The 26,566-nt window shown below is 48.1% G+C and overlaps 2 protein-coding genes across 10 annotated transcripts in view; one reads left to right on the top strand and one right to left on the bottom strand.

Annotated features, from left to right (window-relative positions):
- LRRC8A (leucine rich repeat containing 8 VRAC subunit A) overlaps positions 1-2,408 on the bottom strand; it is a 34,588-nt gene extending 32,180 nt beyond the window's left edge. For 4 of the 7 annotated variants that reach the window (XR_008312829.1, XM_053282583.1, XM_053282582.1 and 1 more), the window contains exon 1: positions 2,238-2,408. The gene's annotated coding sequence lies outside the window, so the exon portion shown is untranslated. Of the gene's footprint in view, positions 1-277; positions 517-635; positions 1,775-2,237 lie in introns of those variants that run through there. The other 3 variants (XM_053282588.1, XM_053282586.1, XM_053282587.1) reach the window with 3 other exon arrangements.
- Positions 2,409-6,392: 3,984 nt separating this feature from the next.
- KYAT1 (kynurenine aminotransferase 1) lies at positions 6,393-26,566 on the top strand. Of its 3 annotated transcripts, none has more exons than XM_053282505.1 (14): positions 6,393-6,919; positions 12,199-12,321; positions 13,515-13,573; positions 13,979-14,129; positions 15,298-15,447; positions 17,327-17,413; positions 18,720-18,848; positions 18,925-19,045; positions 20,446-20,522; positions 21,851-21,940; positions 22,332-22,518; positions 24,305-24,381; positions 25,027-25,113; positions 25,644-26,566. In XM_053282505.1, exons 1-14 carry the CDS (start codon positions 6,914-6,916, stop codon positions 25,710-25,712), a joined length of 1,413 nt encoding a protein of 470 aa, XP_053138480.1. In that variant the 5' UTR covers positions 6,393-6,913; the 3' UTR covers positions 25,713-26,566. The 3 variants fall into 3 exon arrangements, with proteins under 3 accessions (XP_053138480.1, XP_053138481.1, XP_053138482.1); XM_053282506.1 differs by having other exon boundaries at positions 12,194-12,321; XM_053282507.1 differs by lacking the exon at positions 12,199-12,321.

The following is a 26,566-nucleotide window of genomic DNA, read 5'->3' as shown; positions in this document are numbered from 1 at the left end:
CTGGAATCATCACACACAAAATCACACACACACACACACACACACACCCCAGCACTCCAAGGTGAGCAAAACCCCAGATGCCCCTTTCCATCCCGCAACTCTTTAGGGAGAGGAGATGCCTGCAGCAGACAGACAGACAGCCAGCCTCTTGTTGTCACAGCCACCCCAGGGCTGGAAGGAGGCCTGGATAGGAGTCAAGCTAGCCAGAAAGGCTGCCAGACAGCACCTGAAAGCCTCTGGCCACAGGAACACCTTCCCGAAACCCAGCACAGCTCACCCACGCCCTGAGAATCCTTGCCGGCGGGGCTCTCTCACCCCTCGCCCCCAGCTCTTCCAGCTGTGCCTTCCTCCAGCTGTTTCCTTCCGCCTCGCCAGAGGATGCCACCGCCACCCCTGGCCACAGCGGAGAGCCCTGCCTCCGGACGGACCTCTTCACCCCTCTCGGGCGCCTCCGGGCAGACTCCCTTCCTCTCCGGCACAGTAGCCACCGGCTGGGTGGCCCTGGCCCTCCCCCCCCCCCACCGACCCCTGCTTCCCCTCTCCTTCCAGGACCAGTCCCCGGGCAGGGGCAAACAGGCAGGGACGAGCAGCGGAGTCACACAGTCCTCTCTCGGCTGGCTCACCGCTTGACTCACCCACTTTTCCTGCCAACCACACACGGGGCGACCTCAAATCCTCTTCCTCCCACGTCAGTGCCCATGCCCATCTTTCTGCTCTCCCGTCTGCCTCCCCGTAGTTGGCACCACAGAGGCAGACCCAGAGCAGCTCTCAGCCATTTCCGAGACCCCCTTTCACCAAAAGCGTAAGAGGCTCCCCCCCGCGCTCCAATGGGCTCCCCATTTTCCTTAGCAGCGCTCCCCCTAAGAGGGATCCCCAGATGTCAGGGACTACAACCCCCAGAATCCCCAGCATTTGCTTGGGGGGTTATGGGAGTTGGCGGCCACAACACCTGGGAATCCCGGTTCGTGGCAACACTGGCCCTCACCCCATTTCCCCCCTTCCTGGCATCACCCTTCGCTTGCCCTGTTCTCTAACTGGCAGCTATAGGAAGGAGGCAAAGACCACCCAGTCACCCACCTTAGAAACCCCACTTCACTGAGTCCCTCTAGTTTTCCAGCCCCTCTCCACCTTCCAATTCCCCCTTCCTTCTTTCTTTCTTTCTTTCTTAATCAATCAATCAAATCAATCAATCAAATCAATCAATCAAATCAATCTATACACCACCTTCCACTACTGGTCTCAAGGTGGTTCACAGCACAATTTCCCAAACCTTTTACACCGGCCCTCACTGCCCCCTCAGCCCTCTCTTACACTCGCCCTCACTACTTGCTGACCCACACTTGCCCTCTCTTCCTGATCTCCTCACCCCACCTCCACTTCCAAAGCCGTCTTACAGCACATGGGGCAGCAAAGCGCGGGGGGGGGGGGCGGGAAGGGCAAGGCCTTTCCCCCTTGCCTCCTGCGGCCCCACACCCCACATGCTCCTCTCATCTTCCGCCAGCCCCACAGGCTGCCATTTCACACCTACCCATTAAAAAGGCTGCTAGCCAGCCCCACCATTCCAGTCCGGCCGCCCCCTTCTCCACCACCTCCCTCAAGAGACTCAGACCTTCCCTTCTGACTCCATGCCCTTCTCAGCCCCCACAACTAAGCCCCCCTTGGCCTCTCCCGTCGCCACCCCAAAGAGAAGGAAAGAGGCATGGCCCCTACTCCAGCCTCCCTCGCCAACCCCAGGGCTCATACACAGCAGCCGGGTGGGCAGCAAACCAGCCAAGTTACTAGTCCCTTAGGTTTCCGATCCCTCCCACCACCCTCTTCCCCAAGACCCCCAAGGGCAGGCGGGGAGTGCAGTGGGCAGACTCCGCTCCATTCTGACAGCAGCCCCACACCCACCCCGCTTCCCAGGTGACTAGTCCCTAGGTTCCCTCCGCCTCCCTCTTCCCCAGCCAGGCGCCAAAAGCAAGACATAGGCTGCCGCTGCCGCCTCTCTGCGCGCTCCCCGTCCGCCCCACCGCCGGCCCACTCCCCTCTCCACGGGCGGCCAAATAAACCAGCCAGGCTTCTAGTCCTCAGGGTTTCCGAGCCCTCTCGGCGGCAGCAGCCACGCCTGCCCCCCGTTTTCCTCCTCTGCACCACCCCATTCCTCGGGGGGGGGAGCTTGCCCCAGGGCTCCCCGCCTTCCGGGCAGCGGCCCGAGTCCGGTCGCCCGCGGGCCCTCCGCCCGCCACCACACCCACCTGGCAGCGGCGGCACCTTCTTCTGGCAGGCTCGGTCCCTTTGGGCTTGGGCGTCTTTTGTTTGTCGCTCACTCCCTCATTGCACCACTCCGGGCTGCTCCACCCCGGAACTGACCTCACCCAGCCGGCATGGGCATCCCCCGGCGGCGGAGACAGCGGCGGCTCCCTCCCGTCTTTCTTTCGCGCTCCGCGTCCACTAGGCGGCGCCACCTTGGCCGAGCTGGGTAGAAGGGGGCGGGGCGTGCGGGGGGAAGGAATCCGGCGCCATGTTGCAGAAGGGCAAGGCGGCCGGCTCGCAGCGGGGGAGGGAGCGCGTCTGGCCATTTTGGGCAAGGGCACTGCGCTTCGGGAGCGGTCTGGGAGGCTGGCGACGGGGGAACCCGGACGGCGGACATCTTTACTGTGGGAAAGAGGTGTACGAGGTGGCCATGTTAGTAAAGGGCGCGTGGAAGTATATAAAAAACAGTATGTATAATACAAGAAAACATATATATTGCACAACTCACACGCACACACACAAGCACCAGCTTTTATATGTATCTCTCGAACACATACATACTCTCTCACACACACACATTAGGACTGCTTAAAGTTAATATTAATAGGGCATCAATGTTAATATTAATGGCATCAATGTTAATGGAATTAGTATTGATGGCATTAATATTAATACTGATGTAACAATACATTAACTCATGATATTTCTCTAATGTGAGAAATATTGGGGATAAAGCTTCAGGAAAAGTTCAGTTAGATTTGGCAACCCTGTAACATATATCCACATCTAGCTCTCCCTGTCGGTATAGAACTGTTGCCTTATAGTATGCATCCTTTCCCCAGTTTTTAAAAAATCTAAATCTAGACACGTCTGCCTTGCTTAAACAATATAAGTAACCTGATAATAAAGTTAATGTCAAATTCCAAACAGGTTAATTATTTTCTACTTTCAAGGGGAGTCATACAACTATCCTTGAGTTTCAACCACACAACCAAAAACCCCTTGACAGCAGATAAAGCATGGGCGTAGTTCAGAAATCATGTGATTTCGAGTGCCAGAATATTTATCTATCTATCTATTTTATATACTGCCCCATACCAAAAACAAAACAAAACACCCTGGGTGGTTAACAATATAAAACATTAACATAATTTAAACAATTTAAAATACAATAAAAACTAAAACCAAAGCTTTAAAATTATAAACTAAAAGCCTGGCTAAACAGGTCTGTTTTCAGGTCCTTCTTTAAAACATTCAGAGAAGGGGGGAAACTCATTTCATTAGGAAGTGCATTCCAGAGTCCCCGGGGCAACTCTAGAAAAGACCCAGTTCCGAATCTCCATCAACCGAGCTGGCAGGAACCACAGTCAGACCTCTCCAGATTATCTTAATATGCGGTGGAGTTGATGAAGAAGAGGGCGTTCCCTTAAGTACCTCGGGCCCAAGCTGTTTAGGGCTTTATAGGTAATAACCACCACTTTGTATTTTGCCCGGAAACTTCTTGGCAACCAGGTAGTTCTTTTAAAAAGGGTGTAATATGATTTCTTTGGGCAACCCCGGAGACCAGCCTGGCTGCTGCATTCTGTACTAAATGCAGTTTCCAAACTGCATAAAAGGCAGCCCAACATAGAGCGCATTGCAGTAGTCAAGCCTGGATGTTACCAGCATATGCACCACTGTTTTAAGGTCGTTGATCTCCAGAAATCGACGTAGCTGGCAAATCAGCCAAAGCTGATAAAAGAACCAGGGCTGTGTGCTTCCTCCCTTCCCACGCCTGATTCGCTCCTTCATTTCTTGAACTGCAACAACCATGGCAACTGAGTTAGTTAAACCATGGTTACTGCAAACCAGGACTGCCTGCTCTCAGCCATCATTTGCAAACCTCCTTCAAACCATGGTATGGAGGCAATTCCTGGTTTGCACCTGATTCGGATGGCACAGAGGTCTAATGGGGCCATAACACAGTGGTAGAGCATCTGCCTTGTATTCAGAAGGTCTCGTGTTCGATCACTGGCAGCATCTCCAAGAAGCAGGCCTGCTCAACTTAGGCCTGAGCATTTGAGATGGAAGGCAAGTTTTGTCTTCACTGCAGCAGGGTCAGTGAGGGCAGGGTCAGCGAGGGCAGGGTCAGTGAAGGACGTTTTGCCCTCACTGCCATAATATTCCCCTCCTGCCTGAACATCTGAATGGGCTTATGATACTTGTGAGGTTTTGATGGCTTTTCTCTGTACAAGCTCTCTGCTGAATTATTTTTAGCACAGAATATGTTTCTGTACATGATTTGATGATGTGTGATATATGATTGTTACAATATTCCGGGTCATACAATAAAGAAATACACACTGAGCCGAGAATACTGTGCTGCACATAACCCCCAGATAATACATTTTCTGTGGTCTGTTCCAGGAAGTAAACAATTTATGAAATACCAACAAACAAACAAACCCCAGCCCAGAAGGCCACTGTTCTGGAATTTTCCTCTACAAATAGAAACATGCCTTTCCGACAGCCTGGTGCATTTTTGTGATATTGGTTTGCCAAGGTCAAGACATTTTGGTCACGAAACCCTGGGCTTTATTGCACTCTAAATAGCAACATTCTTTCAAGTCTGTGATTGTATCTGACTCCAATGTTAATTTCTCATGGCATCAATAAAAAAGTGGATTTCTTGGTACACCAGATGATTCACTTGCCTTCCTCTTTATTGGGCTGGATCATCACAGATGCTTGACCTCCCTCATAAAGTTCTAAAATATTCATAAAGGAGAAATGAAAGGCATTCATTATTGTCTCATTAGAGCTGAAGAGCTCGTTTGGAGTATTTAAGTGCATTTGCAAATACGGGTCTTAAAATGCATATTTTCTTAGTAAAATCTGATTCATCTGTGGTTTTCAGAAATTTCACCGATTCTGCAGTCCTTAATGCATGTATATGGCAGTAAAGACAGCCAGTGTGGTGTAGTGGTTAGAGTGCTGGACTAGGATTGGGGAGACCCGAGTTCAAATCCCCATTCAGCCATAATACTAGCTGGGTGACTCTGGGCCAGTCATTTCTCTCTCAGCCTAGCCTACTTCACAGGGTTGTTGTGAAAGAGAAACTTAAGTATGTAGTACACCGCTCTGGGCTCCTTGGAGGAAAAGCGGGATATAAATGTAATAATAATAATAATAATAATAATAATAAATCCCACAGGTTTCAATTATACCTCTGAAAGCATATGTCTCACTGATTGTTATTGAGCAGGGACTGCCCGTATTTTAAATTTAAAATCTTAACTTCTCAATCCCTGAAAAATTATTTTACATCTCTTTTGAGGGCTGCCTTATTAAACTGTTCGTAATACAGAGCTTGAGAAATACCAGGCGCCAGGGAACCATGGCATCTAGAAAGTTAATTGTGGCACCTAGCCCTGTTTCTGTTCTAAGTATGTTGCTGGTACGGGAGATAAAGAAAAGCTCATTTACCCTTTCCCCACCCTCACAATGTCTGTCGCCAAGTTCGGTAGTTTTGCCATTGTCTGGCCTGTGCTAATGTGATTTGCAAGACTTGTGGGAATTCCTGAAGGTTCATCACCCTCCCCAGGGTTTCCGTCATATAAGACTGAATGCAGGAGTCAATGCATCTCATCTCTAGTGTGCATCTGTGCCAATACATGTGCATCTGCAGTAAGGCCCCCATGCAGTGTGCCATCTGCCACTTCCTACAAACGGTTCCCTCTCACAAGATCTAAATACTGTTTTAATGTAATGTTTAAGTCACGTGAAAGGAAAGCTGGTCTTGTGGTAGCAAGCATGACTTCTCCCCTTAGCTAAGCAGGGTCTGCCCTGGTTGCATATGAACGGGAGACTAGGAGTGTGAGCCCTGGAAGATATTCCCCTCAGGGGATGGGGTGGCTCTGGGAAGAGCAGAAGGTTTCAAGTTCGTTCCTGGCTTCTCCAAGATAGGGCTGAGACTTTGGAGAAGCTGCTGCCAGTCTGTGAAGACAATACTAAGCTAGATAGACCAAGGGTCCGACTCAGTATATGGCAGCTTCCTATGTTCCTAAGTAAATGCAATAATTCTTTCTCTCTCCACCAGAGGGTTGTCAAGTACCTACACAAGGCCACACTACGTGCTCTGCTGCTTGCATTGGGCATGTTTTACAGAGATATCTGTAAAAATGAGGAACCAGGTTCGTGGAATAGGAGTGTCTCACTCCTTTCCTCTAGCAACTCAGACGAAAGAAACATTGGCAAGAAGGTTGCCAGCTGGTTGTGGGGTGAGGCCCGTGTCTGCTTCTGCACCTTTAACTGCACTTTGCATAAGAACGTACGAACAGCCCTGCTGGATCAGGCCCAAGAAGGCCCATCTCGCCCAGCATCCTGTTTCGCACAGTGGCCCACCAGATGCCTCCGGAAGCCACAGGCAGGAGTTTGATCTGCACAAACCGGTGTGGAATATTGACGGGATCAGCAGCTTTTAAAGGGCCAGTCTGAATGCTGGGAGACCTTGGAAGCAGAAAGACAAGCTCAGGCCTTTCCCCTCTTAATTTAAACCCCACCTAAGCTTCCTCTGATTGGCCAGCAGCCCTGCGGTGTCTCCACCAAGGAAGTAATTTCGTAACATCTGAGCTGCACTGGGGTGTACGAGAAAAGAAAACCTGAAATTTGAACTGGGAGACATGGTGGATTCTATGGCATGAAGGTAGTAGGTTTAGAATATGTGGTTGTGGTTTTTCCTCTCTGACTTATTATCATTACTTACTTATTATCATTAGCCTGTCTTTGCTGTTTAAGCTCCTCTGGGTTCTGTTTATTGTTCTCCCTGAATTATTTCCTACTTCTAGGCGAATGTTTTGTTTCTTGCTCTTTGGCTAAACTCCGTCTGTTCCTCTGGGATGAACTGTAAATATTCATCAATTGTTGGAGACTAACTGGTCCCAATAGAAAGCAAAACATGGTCTTGATTTCCCAAACGGCTCTCTTGTTCCTAGGAAGTGCATGATTCTTAAGAAATATACTCTAATTTCTGCTGTGTTTAGATAGATCGATCGATCTACGGAGCAGTATGGAAGAATGCATGTTTTCCTGTTAACTCCTTGTTCTTCCAAAGACATCTCTGTCCTATACAAGAACCTTCCGGCTTGCTATGGATGTGTATTTTCTCCTGTAGCTTTGTCTGCTGAAAACATCCATGTTGCATCTTAAAGCCTACTGCACTTATTGTACAGGTGAAACTCGGAAAATTAGAATATCGTGCAAAAGTCCATTAATTTCAGTAATGCAAATTAAAAGGTGAAACTGATATATGAGACAGACGCATTACATGCAAAGCGAGATAAGTCAAGCCTTAATTTGTTATAATTGTGATGATCATGGCGTACAGCTCATGAAAACCCCAAATCCACAATCCCAGAAAATTAGAATATTACATGGAACCAAGAAGACAAGGATTGTAGAATAGAACAATATCGGACCTCTGAAAAGTATACAGTGTACTGTGCTTGACTGGCCAGCAAACTCGCCTGACCTGACCCCATAGAGAATCTATGGGGCATTGCCAAGAGAAGGATGAGAGACATGAAACCAAACAATGCAGAATTGCTGAAGGCCGCTAATGAAGCATCCTGGTCTTCCATAATACCTCATCAGTGCCACAGGCTGATAGCATCCATGCCACGCCACACTGAGGCAGTAATTGCTGCAAAAGGGGCCCAAACCAAGTACTGAATATATATGCATGCTTATACTTTTCAGAGGGCCGATATTGTCCTATTCTTCAATCCTTGTCTTCTTGGTTCCATGTAATATTCTAATTTTCTGGGATTGTGGATTTGGGGTTTTCATGAGCTGTACGCCATGATCATCACAATTATAACAAATTAAGGCTTGACTTATCTCGCTTTGCATGTAATGCGTCTGTCTCATATATCAGTTTCACCTTTTAATTTGCATGACTGAAATTAATGGACTTTTGCACGATATTCTAATTTTCCAAGTTTCACCTGTATATTAGTCTTTCATGACTAATTTGTTTGTTTCTCAGATGCACAGATAAGAGCCAGGAGTTGAACAATTAAAAACCTGTGGTTAATTCCAGTCCAGGTTTAAAGGTAAAGTGTGCCATAGAGTCGGTGTCGACTCCTGGCGATCACAGAGCCCTGTGGTTATTATTTTTATTATTTGTTTATTTAAAATATTTCTATCCTGCCCCTCCAGTGCACTACTGCTCGAGGAGGCTCACAACAATAAGATAGACACAGAGACAATACAAGTAATAAAATTAACTTTTTTGTTTTAAGTCAGATGAAAAACCACAACTAGTAGATTCAAATTAAAACTGAAAATTATTTTTAAAAGCTAAGGAACCTACCAGATATAACAAAACAATAATAGAACATTAAAAAGCTTCCTTACAAAGGTGTGTTTTAAGATGTTTTTTAAAAATACCGAGGGAGGGAGCATGGCGAAGCTCTACAGAGAAAGCCGAGGGGCCACAACCGAAAAGGCCCTGTCTCTAGTCCCCGCCAACATGCACTAACATGCTCTGTTAGTGGCGGGGTCATGGGTAGGGCTCGAGATGATGAGTGAAGGGCCCTGGCAGATTCATAGGGGCGAATGCGGTCCGACAGGTACCCCGGCCCCAAGCCGTGTAGGGCTTTAAAGGTCAACACCAGCACCTTGAATCTTTAACTTTTAAAGATTTTACATTTAAACTTTAACTAATTAGTACTCTTTAACTGTCTGGTTCTGGCACTCACTTTAGGAAGCGGTTAAGCACTTTGACACACTTTAGACAGAACTTCACACAGAACAATATTTAACTCTCTTTCCTTGCCGGGTAATTGTGTAGAATGAATACAAGATCTGCAGTTTCAGTTGGCACAGCTTCCGACGCAAATCGGCCCCATTGTGAGCTCTCGACCTTTGCGGGTCTAATTCCAAGATGTTTCCATCTTCATTCCTCTAGAACTTTTGGCCTCTTGTTTCTCACTTGGGGGGCTGAGAACCTACTGATGCTCGTGCCCATCAGGGGAATGGAGACCTTAGCAACTATAAATCCCTCGACTGGCTGATGTTTACCAAGTTCCTGGCACTGTTTTGCATCTTGATTTACCAGTAAATCAGTTGTGCGCAAAGCTCCTGAAGGAGAAAGCGAGGGGAATCTCTAATGTGTATAACCAGAGGGTCAGCAGAGAATAACAGCTGTCTTGGAGGTGACCTTATTTCTGCATGGCTGCCAACCCTCATGTAAAATGAGATATGTCTGGATATAAGAAACTTTGAACCCTGTGCGCCTCCTTAAACACAGCGCCATGTACCGGAAGGTCTGGCTTGCACATTCTCAGAGCAACTTGGTTGGCGTGTAATGAGCGGTGTCCCCGATCAAGACTCGGATGTGTGTGGGGGGGGTAGGTTATAGCCCCCTTATTGCAGTACTGACCTGGCTGATGGAAAAGTGAATTTACACCCCACTGATGCTTGAAGATAGCTTCCAATCACGGTTGAAGTCAGTTGTTAAAGAAAAGCTTGCTTTTTATGAGCTGGTCTTGTGGTAGCAAGCATGACTGGTCCCCTTAGCTAAGCAGAGTCCGCCTAGGTTGCATATGAAAGGGAGACCAGAAGTGTGAGCACTGCAAGATATTCCCCTTAATGGATGGAGCCACTCTGGGAAGAGCATCTAGATTCCAAGTTCCTTCCCTGGCATCTCCAAGATAGGGCTTCCTCCTGCCTCCAACCTTGGAGAAGCCGCTGCCAGTCTGTGTAGACAATACTGAGCTAGATGGACCAATGGTCTGACTCAGTATATGGCAGCTTCTTATGTTTCTATGTAAATGAGCAAAGAGGCACCTTTTTAACATGGTGATTCTCTTTATTTAGCAGGGGGAGAGTAACTGGCCCTCTCCACCCCTGACCTCCAGTGACTGTTGCTGGTGTCTATCTTGTGTTTCTTTTGAGATTGTGAGCCGTTTGGGGACAGAGAGCCATCGAATTTATTTATTATTTCTCTATGTAAACCACTTCTGAAACTTTTGTTGAAAAGCGGTATATAAATTGTTGTTGTTTTCCCCTGAAGCGCCGCAATCCATGGACTTTGAACAAGCAAAAAAGGCTGTAAAGCAAATAATATTAGATATGGAATTGCAACAGCAGATAAGTAGGGCCTCAGAACAACTTAAAATATGGAGACTTTAGCACCAAGCCAGCCCTAATCACTCCTTGATATTGTAAGGCATTTGCACTGGCCTGCTTTGACGTATTTTCCTTGGTGGTTTTATTATTTATTTACACAGTCAGGCAGGTGTTATTGACTGGTTTGTTTTATCCAGACATCACGTCCTTCCCAAGGACCTGGGATGGCTGGATTTTATTGTCAATGTTGTTGCTGTTATAGATATCATCACAGAATATAGGCTGTTCCCAGTAAAGCTGCTTTTTGTAATTGGCTGATGGTGATTTCTGTGGCCCCTCTGGTGTTGAGGTGCTCTTCAAGGTCTTTTGGAACTGCACCCAGGGCGCCAATGACCACTGGGATTATTTTGGTCGTCTTCTGCCACAACCTTTCAATTTCAATTTGTAGATCTTTGTATTTGGTGATTTTTTCTATTTCTTTTTCTTCTATTCTGCTATCCCCTGGTATTGCTATGTCGATTATTTTGACTTGTTTTTCTTTCTTCTCAACTACAGTTATATCAGGTGTATTGTGTGGCAGATGTTTGTCTGTTTATTAATAATAATAATAATAATAATAATAATAATAATAATAATAATAATAATTCAATTTCTATACCGCCCATCCAAAAATGGCTCAGGGTGGTTTACACAGAGATATAATAAATAAATAAATGAATGAATAAATAAATAAGATGGATCCCTGTCCCCAAAGGGCTCACAATCTAAAAAGAAACATAAGATAGACACCAGCAACAGTCACTGGAGGGATACTGTGCTAGGGGTGGAGAGGGCCAGTTACTCTCCCCCTGCTAAATAAAGAGAATCACCACATTCAAAGGTGCCTCTTTGCCAAGTTAGCAGGGAATCTGCCAAGTTAACTGTGCCAAGTTAGCAGGGAATTTATATGGTAGATATGGTGGGATTTCTTATTCTGCACACTATTGCCCATGTAATACACAGACCACAGAGGATGTGGGTCATTTCTATCATACTGTTATTTTTATAGGGACTCAATCACATGAGTCGTTAATTTTACTCCTGGTTAAGGACATACCAGCCAGAGGAGATGAAGTGTACATCTCCTTTCTTTTGCCAGACCATCAAGCCAACGTTACTTACCACGTGGCTAAGTTCTGGTTTGTAGCAATGAATATATGCTGATTAATATACAGATAATTAATATAGTGGAGTAATTGGCTATGTCACAGTATATTCACAAAGCTATATCTCTGAACTCAGAAGGAGGTCCCAACCTTGAATGCAATATGGTCAGATTTCATTCATTACACCAGTTGGGAGAATTATAGGAACATAGGAAACTGCCATATACTGAGTCAGACCATTGGTCTATCTAGCTCAGTATTGTCTTCACAGACTGGCAGTGGCTTCTCCAAGGATGCAGGCAGGAATCTCTCTCAGCCCTATCTTGGAGATGCTGCCAGGGAGGGAACTTGGCTCCATCCCCTTAAAGGGAACCTCTTCCAGTGCTCACACTTCTAGTCTCCCTTTCATATGCAACCAGGGCAGACCCTGTTTAGCTAAGGGGACAAGTCATGCTTGCCACCCAAAGACCAGCTCTCCTCTCTTATGGTTGTCTTCTTACCCCAGATAATATTAGAATGTGGATGGACTGTTGAATTGGGGTTTGTATGATGTTTTGCTGTTTGTGTTTGTATCAATTTTGTTTGGCATTGGAAATTTTATTTTCATAAAGTATTCATTATTTTTTTTTTTAAAAATAACCATTTCCATCATATTACTGTAATGACCGTCTGATGCTCCTCTCCTCTTCATGTGGGAATAGCGCAGGTCCATGTCCCGCAGACTGCAAATCGGTGTTGCCGTGGCATGCTTAGGAGATCTGGACTGTCTTTGGGACAGGAACTTTTGAGAAAGAGTAATCTGACTGGTGTCTGCTGGTTCCACACAAAGGTATTGAACATTTGCTAAATGAATGCCTCTGGACGGTCGTCCAGCTCTTCACAGGACTGTTTAAAAATGTCTGGGGCTCTGTAAGCAGAGAGATGGGTGTAGTTGCAGTACAAGGGTTCCAGATGTTGATGGACTACAACTCCCATCGCCCCTTGCTTCAGCAACCTTTGTCAGTTGTGATGGGCATGATGGGAGTTGTAGTCCAACAACATCATCCGGGGACCTATCTAAGGAAGGAAGTTGCAAAATTCGGGGAAAAGGAAGGACGTCTCCACATAGTACATAACTGACCTATGGAATTCTCTGCCACAAGGTGTGTTGACAGCCAACAGCCTGGACGGCTTTAAGAAGAACTTAGATGAATTGGTGGAGAACAAGTCTATCAATGGCTACTAGTCTGAGGGCTATAGGTTCAGAGGGAAGATGTCTCCAATACCGGTTGCAGAGGAGCAGCAGCAGGAGAGAGGGCACACCGTCTTGCCTTTGGGCTTCCCAGAGGCATCTGGTGGGACACTGCAGGAAACAGGATGCTGGACTAGATGGGCCTCCTTGGGCCAAATCCAGTAGAGCTGTTCTTGTGAGACTAACTTTTGCATTTGGGATCCAGAGATATACTCTTCTTGAACATGCCAGTAGCATGACTTGCTGTTTCAAAGACTGGAGAATGAAGTTTCTCCCAGTGGAGATTTTATTGGGAAGCCAGTGATTGCCTCCTTCTCAAGTTCCACTTGCGAGTGCATCGTTGGTGCATGGTGTGATCACATGTCCTGTGCCCACGTGGCAGAAGTTTCCGGAACGGAGGCTTCTGCTTTGAGAAGCCCCGTTCTCTAGTGTTCAAAAGCCATGATTTATTCAGGACTGATGCAGCAACTGTCAAAAAAAATGTTTAGAGTGCTTTAAGCATGTTTGATCCTCAACAATAAAATGGGTTTGGGGTGTGTGTGTGTGTATTGTTTGCTCTCAATAACACTTGAATCTCTGCTTTTAATTGTGAGTCCTTTTTATATATTTTTTTCCTACATGAGCCACTTTGAGAGCTTTTGTTGAATAGCAGTATATAAACATTCATAGCCACGCTTCTTGCAAGGAAGAGATCCAGGAATAATCTTCTCCTTCTCCTCCTCCTCTCTCTCTCTCTGCCTCTTATAATTTCCAGTGACGGTTCTTGACCCTTTCCTTCTCTCTCCCTCCAGGCAAAGATGTCCAGGATGGTTCCAGCGCGAAGGCTAGAGGGCATGGACAAGAATATTTGGTACGCTGACATCTCCTGACCCTTTGAGTGGGCTTCCTTGCTAGGGATAGTGCTTGCCTCGAACATGTGGGGTGTGGGCTCAGATTCCACACAGAGGTCAAATTGGCTAGTGTGTCTGTGTGAATTGCCTTGCATCCCAAGAACGTTGGGTCTTTTTCATGACTCGCTAAGCAATGAGATGAGAAAATATTATCCCAGTCTCCAGAAATAAGGGGCATAAAAGCCCAATTGCATCACTAAAAACGAAGCCTTACAATTCAGGGGGAAAGCCTGGAATCTCCTGGGGAGATTCCTAGCCACCATGGCTAGGGCCCTGGATGTTACCAAGTTGCCGAAGTCCCCGGTCTTCATCTGTGCAAGCTAGAACTTCCCCTCTTTTCCTCTCCTGCGTTCTGCTCTCCCTAGGGTGGAATTTGTGAAGCTGGCGGCCACCTACGGGACGGTGAATCTTGGTCAAGGCTTTCCCAACTACCCTCCGCCCGACTTTGCCAAGGAAGCCTTCGTGGAGGCCGTGGGTGGAGAGGACACTTCGTTGCACCAGTATACCCGGGCTTTTGTGAGTGGGAATCGCCTCCTGTTCTCTGGCAGATCTAGTGCCCTAGATCTGGTTGCTGTCCGCGCCATATGAAGCAGTTAGCTGGCAGGCTGGCAGCGGCTTTTCCAAGGTGGCAGGCAGGACTCTCTCTCTGCCCTATCTTGGAGATGCTGCCAGGGAAGGAACTTGGAACCTAGATGCTCTTCCCCAGAGTGGCCCCATCCTCTAAGGGGAATATCTTACACTGCTCACATATAGTCTCCCATTGTATGACCCTAGGAGGGCCAAATCTAATGGCTAACGTGGCCATTTGGCTTGACCAGAGTTTCATGAGAGCACAGGCTTACATTCAAATGCAAACCAGGGTGGACCCTGCTCAACAAAGGGAACAGTTTATGCTTGCTCCCACAAGACCAGCTCACCCTGGAAATAATTTCTTCACTCCCTAGCTCTGCAGTTGCCCAGGGTTTTTACATCAGTCTCTGCTGCTACTTGTTACTCAGGGCTACTTCTCACTGATGGAGGGAAGAAGCCGGGCTCTGTCTGTCTAAAACAAGGGTGCTCCGCTTCAGCCCTCCTGCAGATGTTGGCCTGCAACTGCCATAATCCAATGTAGTCCAAAAACAGCCGGTGGTGGTGGGGTGGGCAAAGTTGAGCAGGCCTGGTCTAAAACAAAGACTCTCTTAGACTGGCAAAGGCTGCTGACGATGGTCATTCAAGAACTTGTGGGAAGTTGAGTCTAAACCAAAAAGAATGCCATTGATTGATTTAATTTGATTTGATTTGTATACCGCCCTTCCAAAATGGCTCAGGGCGGTTTACAATTAAAAACAAACCACTGAAACAATAAAGAGCTAAAACAAAAATTAAAAAACAATATAACAACAATTAACAATTTAAAAACATTTTAAAACAAGAATTAAAACAATTGCAGTAATTAAAAACCCCGAAACCGGGTTAAAATATTAAAACTGATTTAAAAACCTTGGAAAGCCAGGCCAAACAAATATGTCTTAAGGGCTCTCCTGAAGGCTAATAGAGAATTCAAATTAGGGATTTCCGTACGGAGAAAAGAATCCGGTCTCATTTTGGCGATGTAAGAGCAAACGTTGCCAGTTGACCATCTGTTCTTCTGGCTGGCATGCCTTTGTTGAGCACTGCACATACTCACACTTGCTCCTCTTTCCAGGGCCATCCACCTCTGGTGAAGATCCTGGCCCGCTTTTTTGGGAAGCTGCTTGGACAAGACCTGGATCCTATGACGAACGTGCTGATAACTGTGGGGGCTTATGAAGCTCTCTACTGCTGCTTCCAGGCTATGGTGGATGATGGAGATGAGGTAACGGGGCAATTCTGAACAGCTTGGTATCCAGGGTAGCATTTTCCAGTGTTTTCTCCCCCCACCCCCCCACTCCCGATGGTGGAGATTCTAACCCCTTAAAACCATACACATACCCCACACCCTCCAACGTATTGCACCAATCTCTCTGGCAGGCAGATCTATGGCATTCTCTTCCAGAACCCACAGTGCTATACAAATTCCAAAAGGGAAGCTCTGTAACTGTAACTGTGTGTGTACACACAGCCCACTGCAGCGTGTGTTGGAAACTGTGCGCTGGGGCACGAATCCAGTATTGGCTTCAAAAGAAGACTAGAAGAGGGCTTTTCTCAGACTCCCTCCTAATTCCACTTGACCGGGGAATGAGGAAGGAGAAAGGAGGAGCGTGTCCACTCCCCTCTGCAGTTTCCATGCTTAGGAGAGCCATTTTGGTGGGTGCAACCTTAAACCTCTCTTTTTTCGGGAGGAAAGTGCTTCTGCTTCCCTGCTGCACAGTCTGGAACATCCAACTTCCCCTTCAGGTGTCCTGTGAAATTCCATAACTAATTCTTCACGGCTGGGAGCTGTTTGGAGTTTGCATTTTTTGAACACACACACACACACGCACACACACACACACGCACACACACACACAACATTCCCAATATCCCTTTTTGTGGGGTCTGAGATCTCAAACCGAAGTCAGACCTGCGTCCATCTAGCTCAGTATTGCCAAGCTGCGTTTTAAAAAAACAAAACATTTATATTTATTTATCCCCTGCTTAACTGATCAAAGAGGCACATTTAAAAAGTAGTGATTCTCTTTATTTAGCAGGGGGAGAGCAACTGGCCCTATCCACCCCCAGCACAGCATCCCTCCAGTGGCTGTTGCTGGTGTCTATCTTGCCTTTAAAAATAAATAAATTGTGAGTCCGGGGACAGGGACCACCTTCTTATTTTATTTATTTTTATTTCTCTTATGTAAATTGCTTTGGGAACGTTTTGTTGAAAAGCGGTATATAAATATTTTTGTTGTAGTAGTTAGTTATTCATTGAATTTCTATACCGCCTAATATTGACGTCTCTAGGCCGTTTACAGATTAAAACATACTATAAAATATAAAACATTTAAAATTCTTAAAACAGATAAAAAATCACAATAGATAAAAACACATTAAAATGTAACCATTAGATTTCAGTTAAAAGCCTGGGGGGAAAGGTACGTCTTCAGGGTCCTCCTAAAAGCAAACAGAGAAGGAGATGCTCTTATTTCAGCAGGGAGCAGCTTCCAAAGCCCTGGGACTTAGGAACATAGGAATCTCCCATATACTGAGTCAGACCATTGGTCTATCTAGCTCAGTATTGTCTTCACAGACTGGCAGTGGCTTATCCAAGGTTGCAGGCAGGAGTCTCTCTCAGCCCTATCTTGGAGATGCTGCCAGGGAGGGGACTTGAATCCTTCTGCTCTTCCCAGAGCGGCTCCATCCCCTGAAGGGAATCTCTTCCAGTGCTCACACATCAAGTCTCCCATTCATAGGCAACCAGGGTGGACCCTGCTTAGCTAAGGGGGCAAGTCATGCTTGCAACCACAAGACCAGCTCTCCTCTCCTAGGGGATGTAGGGCAGGGATTCTCAACATTGGGTCCCCAGATGTTATTGTACTACCATAATCCCCAACTGAAGGCCAATGGGGCTGGGGATTATGGGGATTGAAGTCCAATAACATCTGGGGACCCAACGCTGAGAATCCCTGATGTAGGGGATCAAGTTACAGCCTTGGTTCGATGCTCTGCCCCGGAGCGGACCGCCCATCCTAGGTGCTTAGATTAAACATGCAATACGTGTGAGCTATACTCCTCCAACAGTTGCTCATGCCTGATCCTCTCTTGTGCTTCCCTAGGTGATTATAATCGAGCCGTTCTTCGACTGCTATGAGCCAATGGTGAAGATGGCCGGTGGGACGCCTGTGTTCATACCTCTGCGGCCGGTGAGTGGGCAGGATGTCCCAGGTCCTGCTTACGCTGCGGCCGTGGTGGGAGGAGGCTACGGTTTAGAAACGTCCCCAGCCTAGACGGCCAACACACAAAGCTGGCGGAGGGAGGGGGAGAAGGTTCGAGGTTCCTTCCTACCTGCTGGATCGTGTCCTCTTGAGAGGGATATTGTGGCAGGCAGAAGTCGGTCTCCTCTCTTCTGCTGAACAGTTTGGCAGAAGAGGAAAGAGAAGAACCTTCCACTGTCTCCACTGTCATTGCTCAAGCTTCAACCTCTCCTGTCCCAAGGCAGAATTATAAAGTGGGGAGGGAGCACTACCCTGCGACACACAGGCCTCTTTCTGCTGCCACACAATTTTTCTTGATGTATTTTGAGCTGGCTTCCAAAGTAAGGAGTTTAAATGCACTGCAAAGAATGCTCCAAAGACAGGAACATAGGAGGCTGCCATATACTGAGTCAGACCACTGGTCCATCTAGCTCAGTATTGTCTGCCCAGGCTGGCAGCGGCTTCTCCAAGGCTGCAGGCAGGAATCCCTCTCAGCCCTATCTTGGAGATGCTGCCAGGGAGGGAACTGGGAACCTGAGATGCTCTTCCCAAAGCGGCCCCATCCCCTAAGGGGAATATCTTACAGTGCTCACATGTAGTCTCCCATTCAAATGCAAACCAGGGCAGACCCTGCTTAGCAAAGGGGACAATTCATGCTTGCTACGAAAGACATCATCTCACACTGTGCGGGAGGAGGCAATGGAGGGGGGAACAGGGGGGAGGACTGAGAACGAGGGGCCAAGGACGAGGGAGAACTAGAAGCACAGATGCTCTGTGCCCGGGCCAGCTCGTAACACATAAAACACAAAGTGGCAGCGGTAAAAACAATAATTTCATTCAAAAGCCTAGGTGAAGAGCCACAGCTTTACTTTCCCCCTCAAAACTGTCAAGGAGACTGAGGAGCGAATACCGACCGGGAGAGCATTCCAAAGTCTGGGGGCCCTGACTGAGAAGGCCCTGCTCCGCATGCACGACAGCCGGGCCTCTCTCCTCGTCGGCACACAGAGCCGAGCCTCTTCCGACGGTCTTGTCGAGCGGGCGGAAACCCTTGGGGGCAGGCGGCCCTTCAGATACCCGGGGCCCAAACCGTTAACGGGGTTTAAAGGGTGCTAATACCGACCGACCTGACGAGGTGGTGGTTGAGCTTGGAACAAGGGGGCATAGAGGGAGACAAAATCCTGGGGGCTAGCCCCTGGGGTCACGGGCCATGGCTTAGAATGATGGTGCTTCTCTCTCTTCCTCTCTCCTCCTCCAGAAAGCTGTGAAAAGCGGGAAGCTGATGTCCAGCCGGGACTGGCAACTGGATCCTGCAGAACTGGAGGCCAAGTTCAGCCAGCGGACCAAAGCCCTTGTTCTGAACACTCCCAACAATCCTCTGGGGAAGGTAACTGCAAATCCTGCACCTGCGACCTGGTAGAAGGCCGCGTCCTCGGTTTCCTGAGCCTTCTCTCTTGCTGCAGGTCTTCAGCAGGGAGGAGCTGGAGCTCATCGCAGAACTGTGCGTGAAGCATGACGTCCTCTGCTTCAGCGACGAGGTGTATGAATGGCTGGTCTACGACGGCAGGGAGCACATCCGGATTGGTAAGAGAAGCCCGGCGGCAGCTCTGCGTGCCCCGGAACTCTGAGGGAAGGGGTGTCTGGCTGTTCTCCCTCTGTCCCCTTTGCTAAGCAGGGTCTGCCCTGCTTTGCATTTGGATGGGAGACTACGTGTGTGAGCACTGTCAGCTCTTCCCCTTAGAGCAGGGTCGCTTAACCTTGGGCCCCCAGGTGTTGGTGGACTACAACTCCCATCATCCCCAGCCACGTCCATTGTGGCTGGGGGTGATGGGAGTTGTACTCCCATCAACCTCTTGAGGCCCAAGGTTAAGAAGCCTTGCCTTAGAGGATGGGTCTCCTCTGGGAGGAGCACCTGCCTGCTTGCATGAAGAAGGCTTCAAGCTCCCTCCCTGGCAGCATCTGCAAGTTAGATAGGGCTGAGAGAGAGACTCCTGCCTGCAGCCTTGGAGAAGCCGCTGCCAGCCTGGGTAGACAAGACTGAGCAAGAGGGACCAAGGGTCTGACTCAGGATAAGGCAGTTTCCTGTGTTCCTATGGCTGCTCTTCCAAAGACACGCCTCTAACTCGGGGCTGCACCACTTTTGGCCCACCAGCTGTTTTTCGGACAACAACTCCCATCACTGGCTAATAGCCAGGGATTTATTTTTTATTTTTATTTTATTTTTTATTACATTTCTATCCCACTCTTCCTCCAAGGAGCCACCTAATGGCACAGCATGGAAGTAACTTGCCGAGGGAGCAAGAGGTTGCCGGTTCGAATCCCCGCTGGTATGTTTCCCAGGCTATGGGAAACACCTATATCAGGCAGCAGCGATATAGGAAGGTGCTGAAAGGCATCATCTCATACTGTGCGGGAGGAGGCAATGGGAAACCCCTCCTGCATTCTACCAAAGACAACCACAGGGCTCTGGGGTCACCACAAGTCGACACCGACCCGACGGCACAACTTCCTCCAGGGAGCCCAGAGTGGTGTCCATGGTTATGTTTCTCCTCACAACAAACCTGTGAGGTAGGTTAGGCTGAGAGCTCAGAGTCGCCCAGTGAGTTCCACGGCTAAATAAGGATTTGGATCTTTCTGGTCCAAGTCCGGCACTCTAAGCACTACCCCACCCTGGCTCTTATGGGAGTTGGCAACATCTGCAGGAGGGCCAACTTTTTAAATGTTATATTAAAAGTTTTGTGCTAACTGCCCTGAGCCATGCTGGGGTGGGCGGTATATAAATGAAATTATTATTAATAATAATAATTAATAACAACAACTTGTGTAGCCCGGCTCTAAATAGAAAAAAAAATGCTTTTAACTTCTCTAGTTTGTCCTCAATTAAATAATTCCATAATGGGGGCGGGATTCCTAGCCACAAGTTTTTCCTTCCCCTGCCTGTCCAAAGAGTACATTTCAGCCGCCGCTGCTTTCCTTGTTAACAGCCAGTTTACCAGGAATGTGGGAGCGGACCGTGACCATCGGGAGTTCTGGAAAAACCTTCAGCGCCACAGGATGGAAGGTAAAGGAACCAGGCGCTGGTTTCGGAGTCGGTTCATCTATTGTACAACCTCTTAGTCCTGTGCGAATATTAGGCTTGTTTAGAGGCACTTGGACCAAGAACGCACGCCCAGTTCTTCCTGAAGATTTAACTGGCTTAATTCTAAAGGCGGCTAAGTTCATTACCTCGAGACAAGGAGGCAACTCTCTACTAGAGTGGTTTGATGAAATATGGGCTCTCGTGGTCCTCAATGAGATATCATTGCATATTAAAAGTCCCCTGAACTCAACACAGAGAGATCATTTTCTTGAAAGGTGGCCACACTTCTTCCTCAGTTTCACAGGCGGAAAACTCCCATATCCAAGACCCGGAAGATTTAATTCCGTACTCCTCTGGTAAGACATAAGGCATCCCTTGCAACTCTTAATATTTATAAATTATTCTGAAAAAAATCAGATGATGGGGCAAAATGCATTATTAGAGCTTTATTGGTTTTCTCCTTTGTTTTTATATATCTGTTAACTGGTGAGTATGGTTGATTGTGGTCACTTTAAGTGGCGCAGAGGGGAAATGCTTGACTAACAAGCAGAAGGTTGCTGGTTCGAATCCCCACTGGTACTATATTGGGCAGCAGCGATATAGAAAGATACTGAAAGACATCATCTCGTACAGCCCGGGAGGAGGCAATGCTAAACCCCTCCTCTATTCTACTAAAGAAAACCACAGGGCTCTGTGGGTGTCAGGAGTTGAAATCAACTTGATGGCACACTTTACCTTTTACCTTTACACTTGATTGTACTGTGCCACCTAATGGTGCAGCGGGGAAGTAACCTGCCTAGAGAGCAGAAGGGTGTTGGTTCGAATCCTTGCTGGTGTGTTTCCCAGACTATGGGAAACTCCTATATGGGGCAGCAGCGATATAGGAAGATGCTGAAAGGCATCATCTCATACTGCGCGGGAGAAGGCAATGCTAAACCCCTCCTGTAGTCTACCAAGAAAACAACAGGGCTCTGTGGGTGCCAGGAGTCAACACCGACTCGACAGTATAACTTTTCCTTTCCTTCCAGTTGATTGTGGACTACAGAGTGAAATGCTTGAGAACCCTCGCTTTTTAATTCATGTATATCTGATGTAACGTGAACATGCTTGTTCCCTTTTTTCAAAAGGGGTGGTTTTGTGTGTGTGCTTACAAATCTAAATTTAAAAGTTTCTTTAAAAAAAATTTTAAGAAGGACCAAGAAGATATCTCCCTGTGTTCTCCAAGCCCTCTTAAAATGCAATTTGTGATGAAAAGTGTTTGGAATAAGCAGGGACCTGACATACCCGCCTCTCTCCTTGTGTGACAACAGGTTGGCTGGACGATAGGGCCCGATGGCCTTTTGAAGCACCTCAGGACAGTCCATCAGAACTCAGTCTATCATTGTGCAACAGCAGCTCAGGTAAGAAAAAGGTGCCCTGGCCACCCAGCAAGTGCCAGGCGAGACGGGTTGCACAGAGTTCCCTGCAGGACAGCGTTCCGTGGGTCACATCTGTCCTGCCACTCTGACCCCTTTCGGTGGGGACCTAAAATCTGCCGCTGGACGTTCTTGCCTTGTTTGGCCAGGGCCGCAGAACTGCAGCCCTCCTGCGGATGTTGGACTACAAATCCCAGCATCCCTGGCTGTTAGCAGGGGATGATGGGAGTTGTAGTAATAATAATAATTATTGGTTGCAGAGTTTGGTATGAGGCTTTAAAAAAACAAAACAACACGTTGGCTGCGGAGTATACGCCCAACTTGAGGGTATTTGTTTCCGCCCAGCTGAGAGACGCCCACTTCTTTGCACCTCCAGGAAGCGGTGGCCCGTGCGCTGGAGAGAGAGTTGGGACACTTTGGCGCGCCAGAGAGCTATTTTGTGCAGCTGCCGCGGGAGCTACAGCGGAAGCGGGACCTGCTGATCCGGAGCTTGGTGGCTGTAGGCATGGAGCCGGTTGTTCCCGAGGGCACCTACTTCTTAATTGCAGACTTCTCTGCGTTCAGTAAGTGGGGTCTCGTCCCCCTCCACCACTGCCCGAGTAGCTGCGGGTGCGATTCTAGAGAGCGGTCTTGCAGGATGATGTCGTGCTCTCTTGACATGCACACAACCCTTTTGATCCTAGCAACAACCCTGCGAGGTAGATTCGGCTTGGAGTGGCTAGCCAAAGGTCGCTCATCGGGTTCTGGGGCTGAGTGGGGATTCATCAGTCAACCGCCCTGAGCCATTTTTGGAAGGGTGGTATATAAATCAAATACATACAATAACAACAACAACAACAACAACCGCCCTGCTGGATCAGGCCCAAGAATGTCCATCTAGTCCAGCATCCTGTTTCCCACAGAGGCCCACAGCAGATGCCTCTGGGAAGCCCATAGGCAAGAGGTGAGGGCAGGCCCTTTCTCCTGCAGTTGCTCCCCTGCGACTGGTACTTAGAGGCATCTTGCCGGTCTGAGGCTGGAGGTGGCCTATAGCCATCAGACTAGTAGCCACTGATAGACCCGCCCTCCTCCATGACTTTATATAAGCCCCTTTTAAAGCCTTTCAAAGTGAGTGGTCATTGCTGCATCCCATGGCAGAGAGTTCCACAGATTAATTATTAGCCGAAGGAGAACAACTGGCCCTCTCCATCCCCAGCACAGCATCCCTCCAGTGGCTCTTGATGGTGTCTACTTTCTGTTTCTTTTTAGATTGTGAGCCCTTTGCGGACAGGGAACCATCTTATTCATCCCGCCCCCCTGTAAACTGCTTTGCAAACTTGTTGAAGTATGTAAGTAGTAGTATAATGTCAGGATCACATCTGTGCTGGTCAAACTATGTGTCCAGTTCTGGGTCCCACATTTTGAGGACATTGATAAAACTGGAATGGGGTCTGGTATTAATGGTGTCACTTCTTTAAATGTTGCAAAATATTGTTTTGCTGTCTGCAAGCTACGATCGCTGTTAACTGGATTATTGTTGTTTTAAGCCTCCTTAAAGTCTTAGATGATTTGTTTGACAGCTGTTGCTGCTAATAATGTCTGGTCATTGACAGTATTTTTAAATAAACTAAATTAAACTGGAACGGGGTCAGAGGGCCACCAAAAGGATGAGGGATCTGGAAACTTAAGTCCTAGGAGGAACAGATTTTGGAGGAGCTGGGTACGTTTCAGCCTGGCGAATAGAAGACCCAAGGGGAGACGGGATGGTTGTCTTCAAACATCTGGACTGCTGTTGCTTAGAAAAAGTAGTTGAAAAGTTTTTCAAAATGGTTTTTGGATTGTATTTTGTATTTTCTTTCGTCGCTTTTTTTTTGCTCTGTTATGATTTAATGTGTGTTTTAATCTCATGTTTTAATGTTGTATTGTCAGCCGCCCAGAGAACAATTTGTTATGGGGTGGTTAACAAACAAAGTTGTATTGTTCTTATTGTTATTAATATTAATATGATAGTAAATATTTATAAGATTTGTCCTCTGCTGCTCTTGAGGCAGGACAAGCGGTGAATTGTGAATCTTGTCAATCCACTTGGAGGGCCCGTGGACTGAAATTACAAGGAACCCGATTTAGACTAGACATTAGGAAGCGTTTCCTAACTGTAGGAGCTGTTGGGCGGTGGAACAGTCTGCCTCATGCAATGCTGGGCTCTCCTTTTGCTGGAGGCTTTTGAAACGGAGGTTGGGCGGCCACCTGGCAGGGATGGTGTCACAACTGCCGGCATTGATCAGGGGGTTGGACTAGAAGCCCTCTCAGATCCCTTCCAGGACATCGCAAACCAGCCCCGTTGCTGAGGTCACTCGTTCTGTCTTGTAGAAACGGAGCTACCTGAACTGCCAGAGTCTGAGGAGCCCTGCGATTCTCAGTTTGCAAAGTGGATGATTAAGCACAAGGTAGGGGGTGCCCCACCACTGGGCAAGAAGCGGGTGGGTGCTTTGGGCAGCAGACTCTGGGTGGCCCTCAAGGGTGGCAAAGAGTCATATTATTATTATTATTATTATTATTATTATTATTATTATTATTGCCATGGGGAAGGGACAGCACTTGGCCTGACTGGGAAATACTCTGCCAAAGACGGTAAATGCAGAGGGCCCCCAGTTCAACACACAGGAAGCTGCCATATATTGAGTCAGACCATTGGTCCATAAAGCTCAGTATAGTCTACCCAGACTGGCAGCGGCTTCTCCAGCGGCTTTCTCCCAAACCTAACTGGCGATGCTGCCAGGGAGGGAACTTGGGACCTTCTGCATGCAAGCACAGAGGTCCTCTTGCCAGAGCGGCCCCATCCCCTCAGGGGAATCTCTTCCAGTGCTCACACATGTAGTCTCCCTTTCCAGTGCAAACCAGGGCAGACCCTGCTTAGCAAAGGGGGCCATTCATGCCTGCGACCACCGGACCAGCTCCCCTAGAGACCCCTAGCGTGCAAGGCATGTGCCTGACCAGTGAGCGTCTTTATTCTGCACAAAACCGTGTCCCAAACGCGGGTGTGGGGGGGTCTTAGCTGCTTTATCCTCAAACGTCTCCTTCCGCCTCCGCAGCACTTAGCAGCCATCCCAGTCTCTGCCTTTTATAGCGCTCCCCAGAAGAAGAACTTTGACCACTTCATCAGATTCTGCTTCGCAAAGGTGAGATGTCCCAGGGAGTGAGAGAGGAGAGGAGAGTCCCAGGGGGGCGTGGTCTGAGGGCCCATGATACAGCCGTCTTGCTGAAGCTGATTAGGTCTGGTCAGTGCCTGGATGGATGACCACCGCACCTGGCCTAAGGTAAAGGTAAAGTGTGCCGCCAGCTCGGTGTCGACTCCGGGCGCCCACAGAGCCCTGTGGTTGTCTTTGGTGGAATACAGGAGGGGTTGACCATTGCCTCCTCCCGCGCAGTATGAGATGATGCCTTTTCAGCCTCTTCCTAGATCGCTGCTGCCTGATAGAGGTGTATATTTCCCATAGTCTGGGAAACATACCAGCGGGGATTCGAACTGGCTTGCTAAGCAAGTCATTGCCCCGCTGCGCCATGAGGTGGCTAGAATCCCGTATGCCATGTGGAGTTCCAGGATGGGAGGTAAAAGGATAATCCTGAACCCCTTCACTGGGCGCAGGGAGGGAAGGGCTCACAGCGCTTGGCGACAGACGCGTATCCAACACCCCTTTTGTTTGTTTAGGAGGATTCGACTCTGAAAGCCGCCGATGACATATTGCAGCAGTGGAGCCGGGAGAAAGCAGGCCAGTGAGAAAGAGACCCCATTGGAGCAGTCCCCCGGATTTGGGCTACCGGCCAAAGCAGGGAAGAGGCTGTTGGTGCTCCTGAGCGGCTTTGCGGGAGGTCATCGATGACTCTGTCTCCTTGACACACTGTGGAGAGGGGCCGGAAAAGCAATATTGATCCCCAGGGACCGCCAGCTTGTAAACGGCGGCGGCCCATCTCTGGCTGTTGGGGCCGTTTTTCTGTTTCACGGGCTTGGTGGAGCTCTTGTGCAAGTTTACCCCAGTATGCATCGTTTCTTTTTCGTTTTCACTTCCTGGGAGGGTAACTCTGTATTACTTTTGATTTGGGTTTTCAGCCATAAAGCCAGATATCCAGTTGAGTGGGTGGAGGGGGGCATGCTCCCTACAACAGGGATTCCCAGATATTGTGGACTACGACTCCCATCATCCCCAACTGCAGTGGCTTTTGGCAGGGGATGATGGGAGCTGTAGTCCACAATATCTGGGAATTCCTGTTAGAGGTGGGGGTGGCTTCCCTAATGCAAGACACTTGAAGCAGCATCTTAATATATGGCAGTTCCAAGACTGTGATTGCGGGAGGTCTGCTGAGACCAGCTACAGCCGGGTTTTATCGTGCTAGCTGTGCGGGTGGGTGAGTTATGAGGCCATTCTGAGGCCATGTCATTTTTCTCCTGGGAACGGTAGTCTCTCATTGGGTCTCTGTTGCAGAGGGGTGGGAGTATCTCTTGCACGGTATCTCACTGTCTGGCCCCAAAGGGTAGGAGTCGCACTGTGAATCGTCTGATAAACTGCACTACAAATCAGGAACCGTCAAGGCAACTGTCGCATTGATGGCCAATAAAGGAAAATTGTGCATAAA

This window comes from Hemicordylus capensis, chromosome 17, assembly GCF_027244095.1.
Source record: "Hemicordylus capensis ecotype Gifberg chromosome 17, rHemCap1.1.pri, whole genome shotgun sequence".
NCBI classification, from domain to species: Eukaryota; Metazoa; Chordata; class Lepidosauria; order Squamata; family Cordylidae; genus Hemicordylus; species Hemicordylus capensis.
This window is presented reverse-complemented; position numbering and strand designations above follow the sequence as displayed.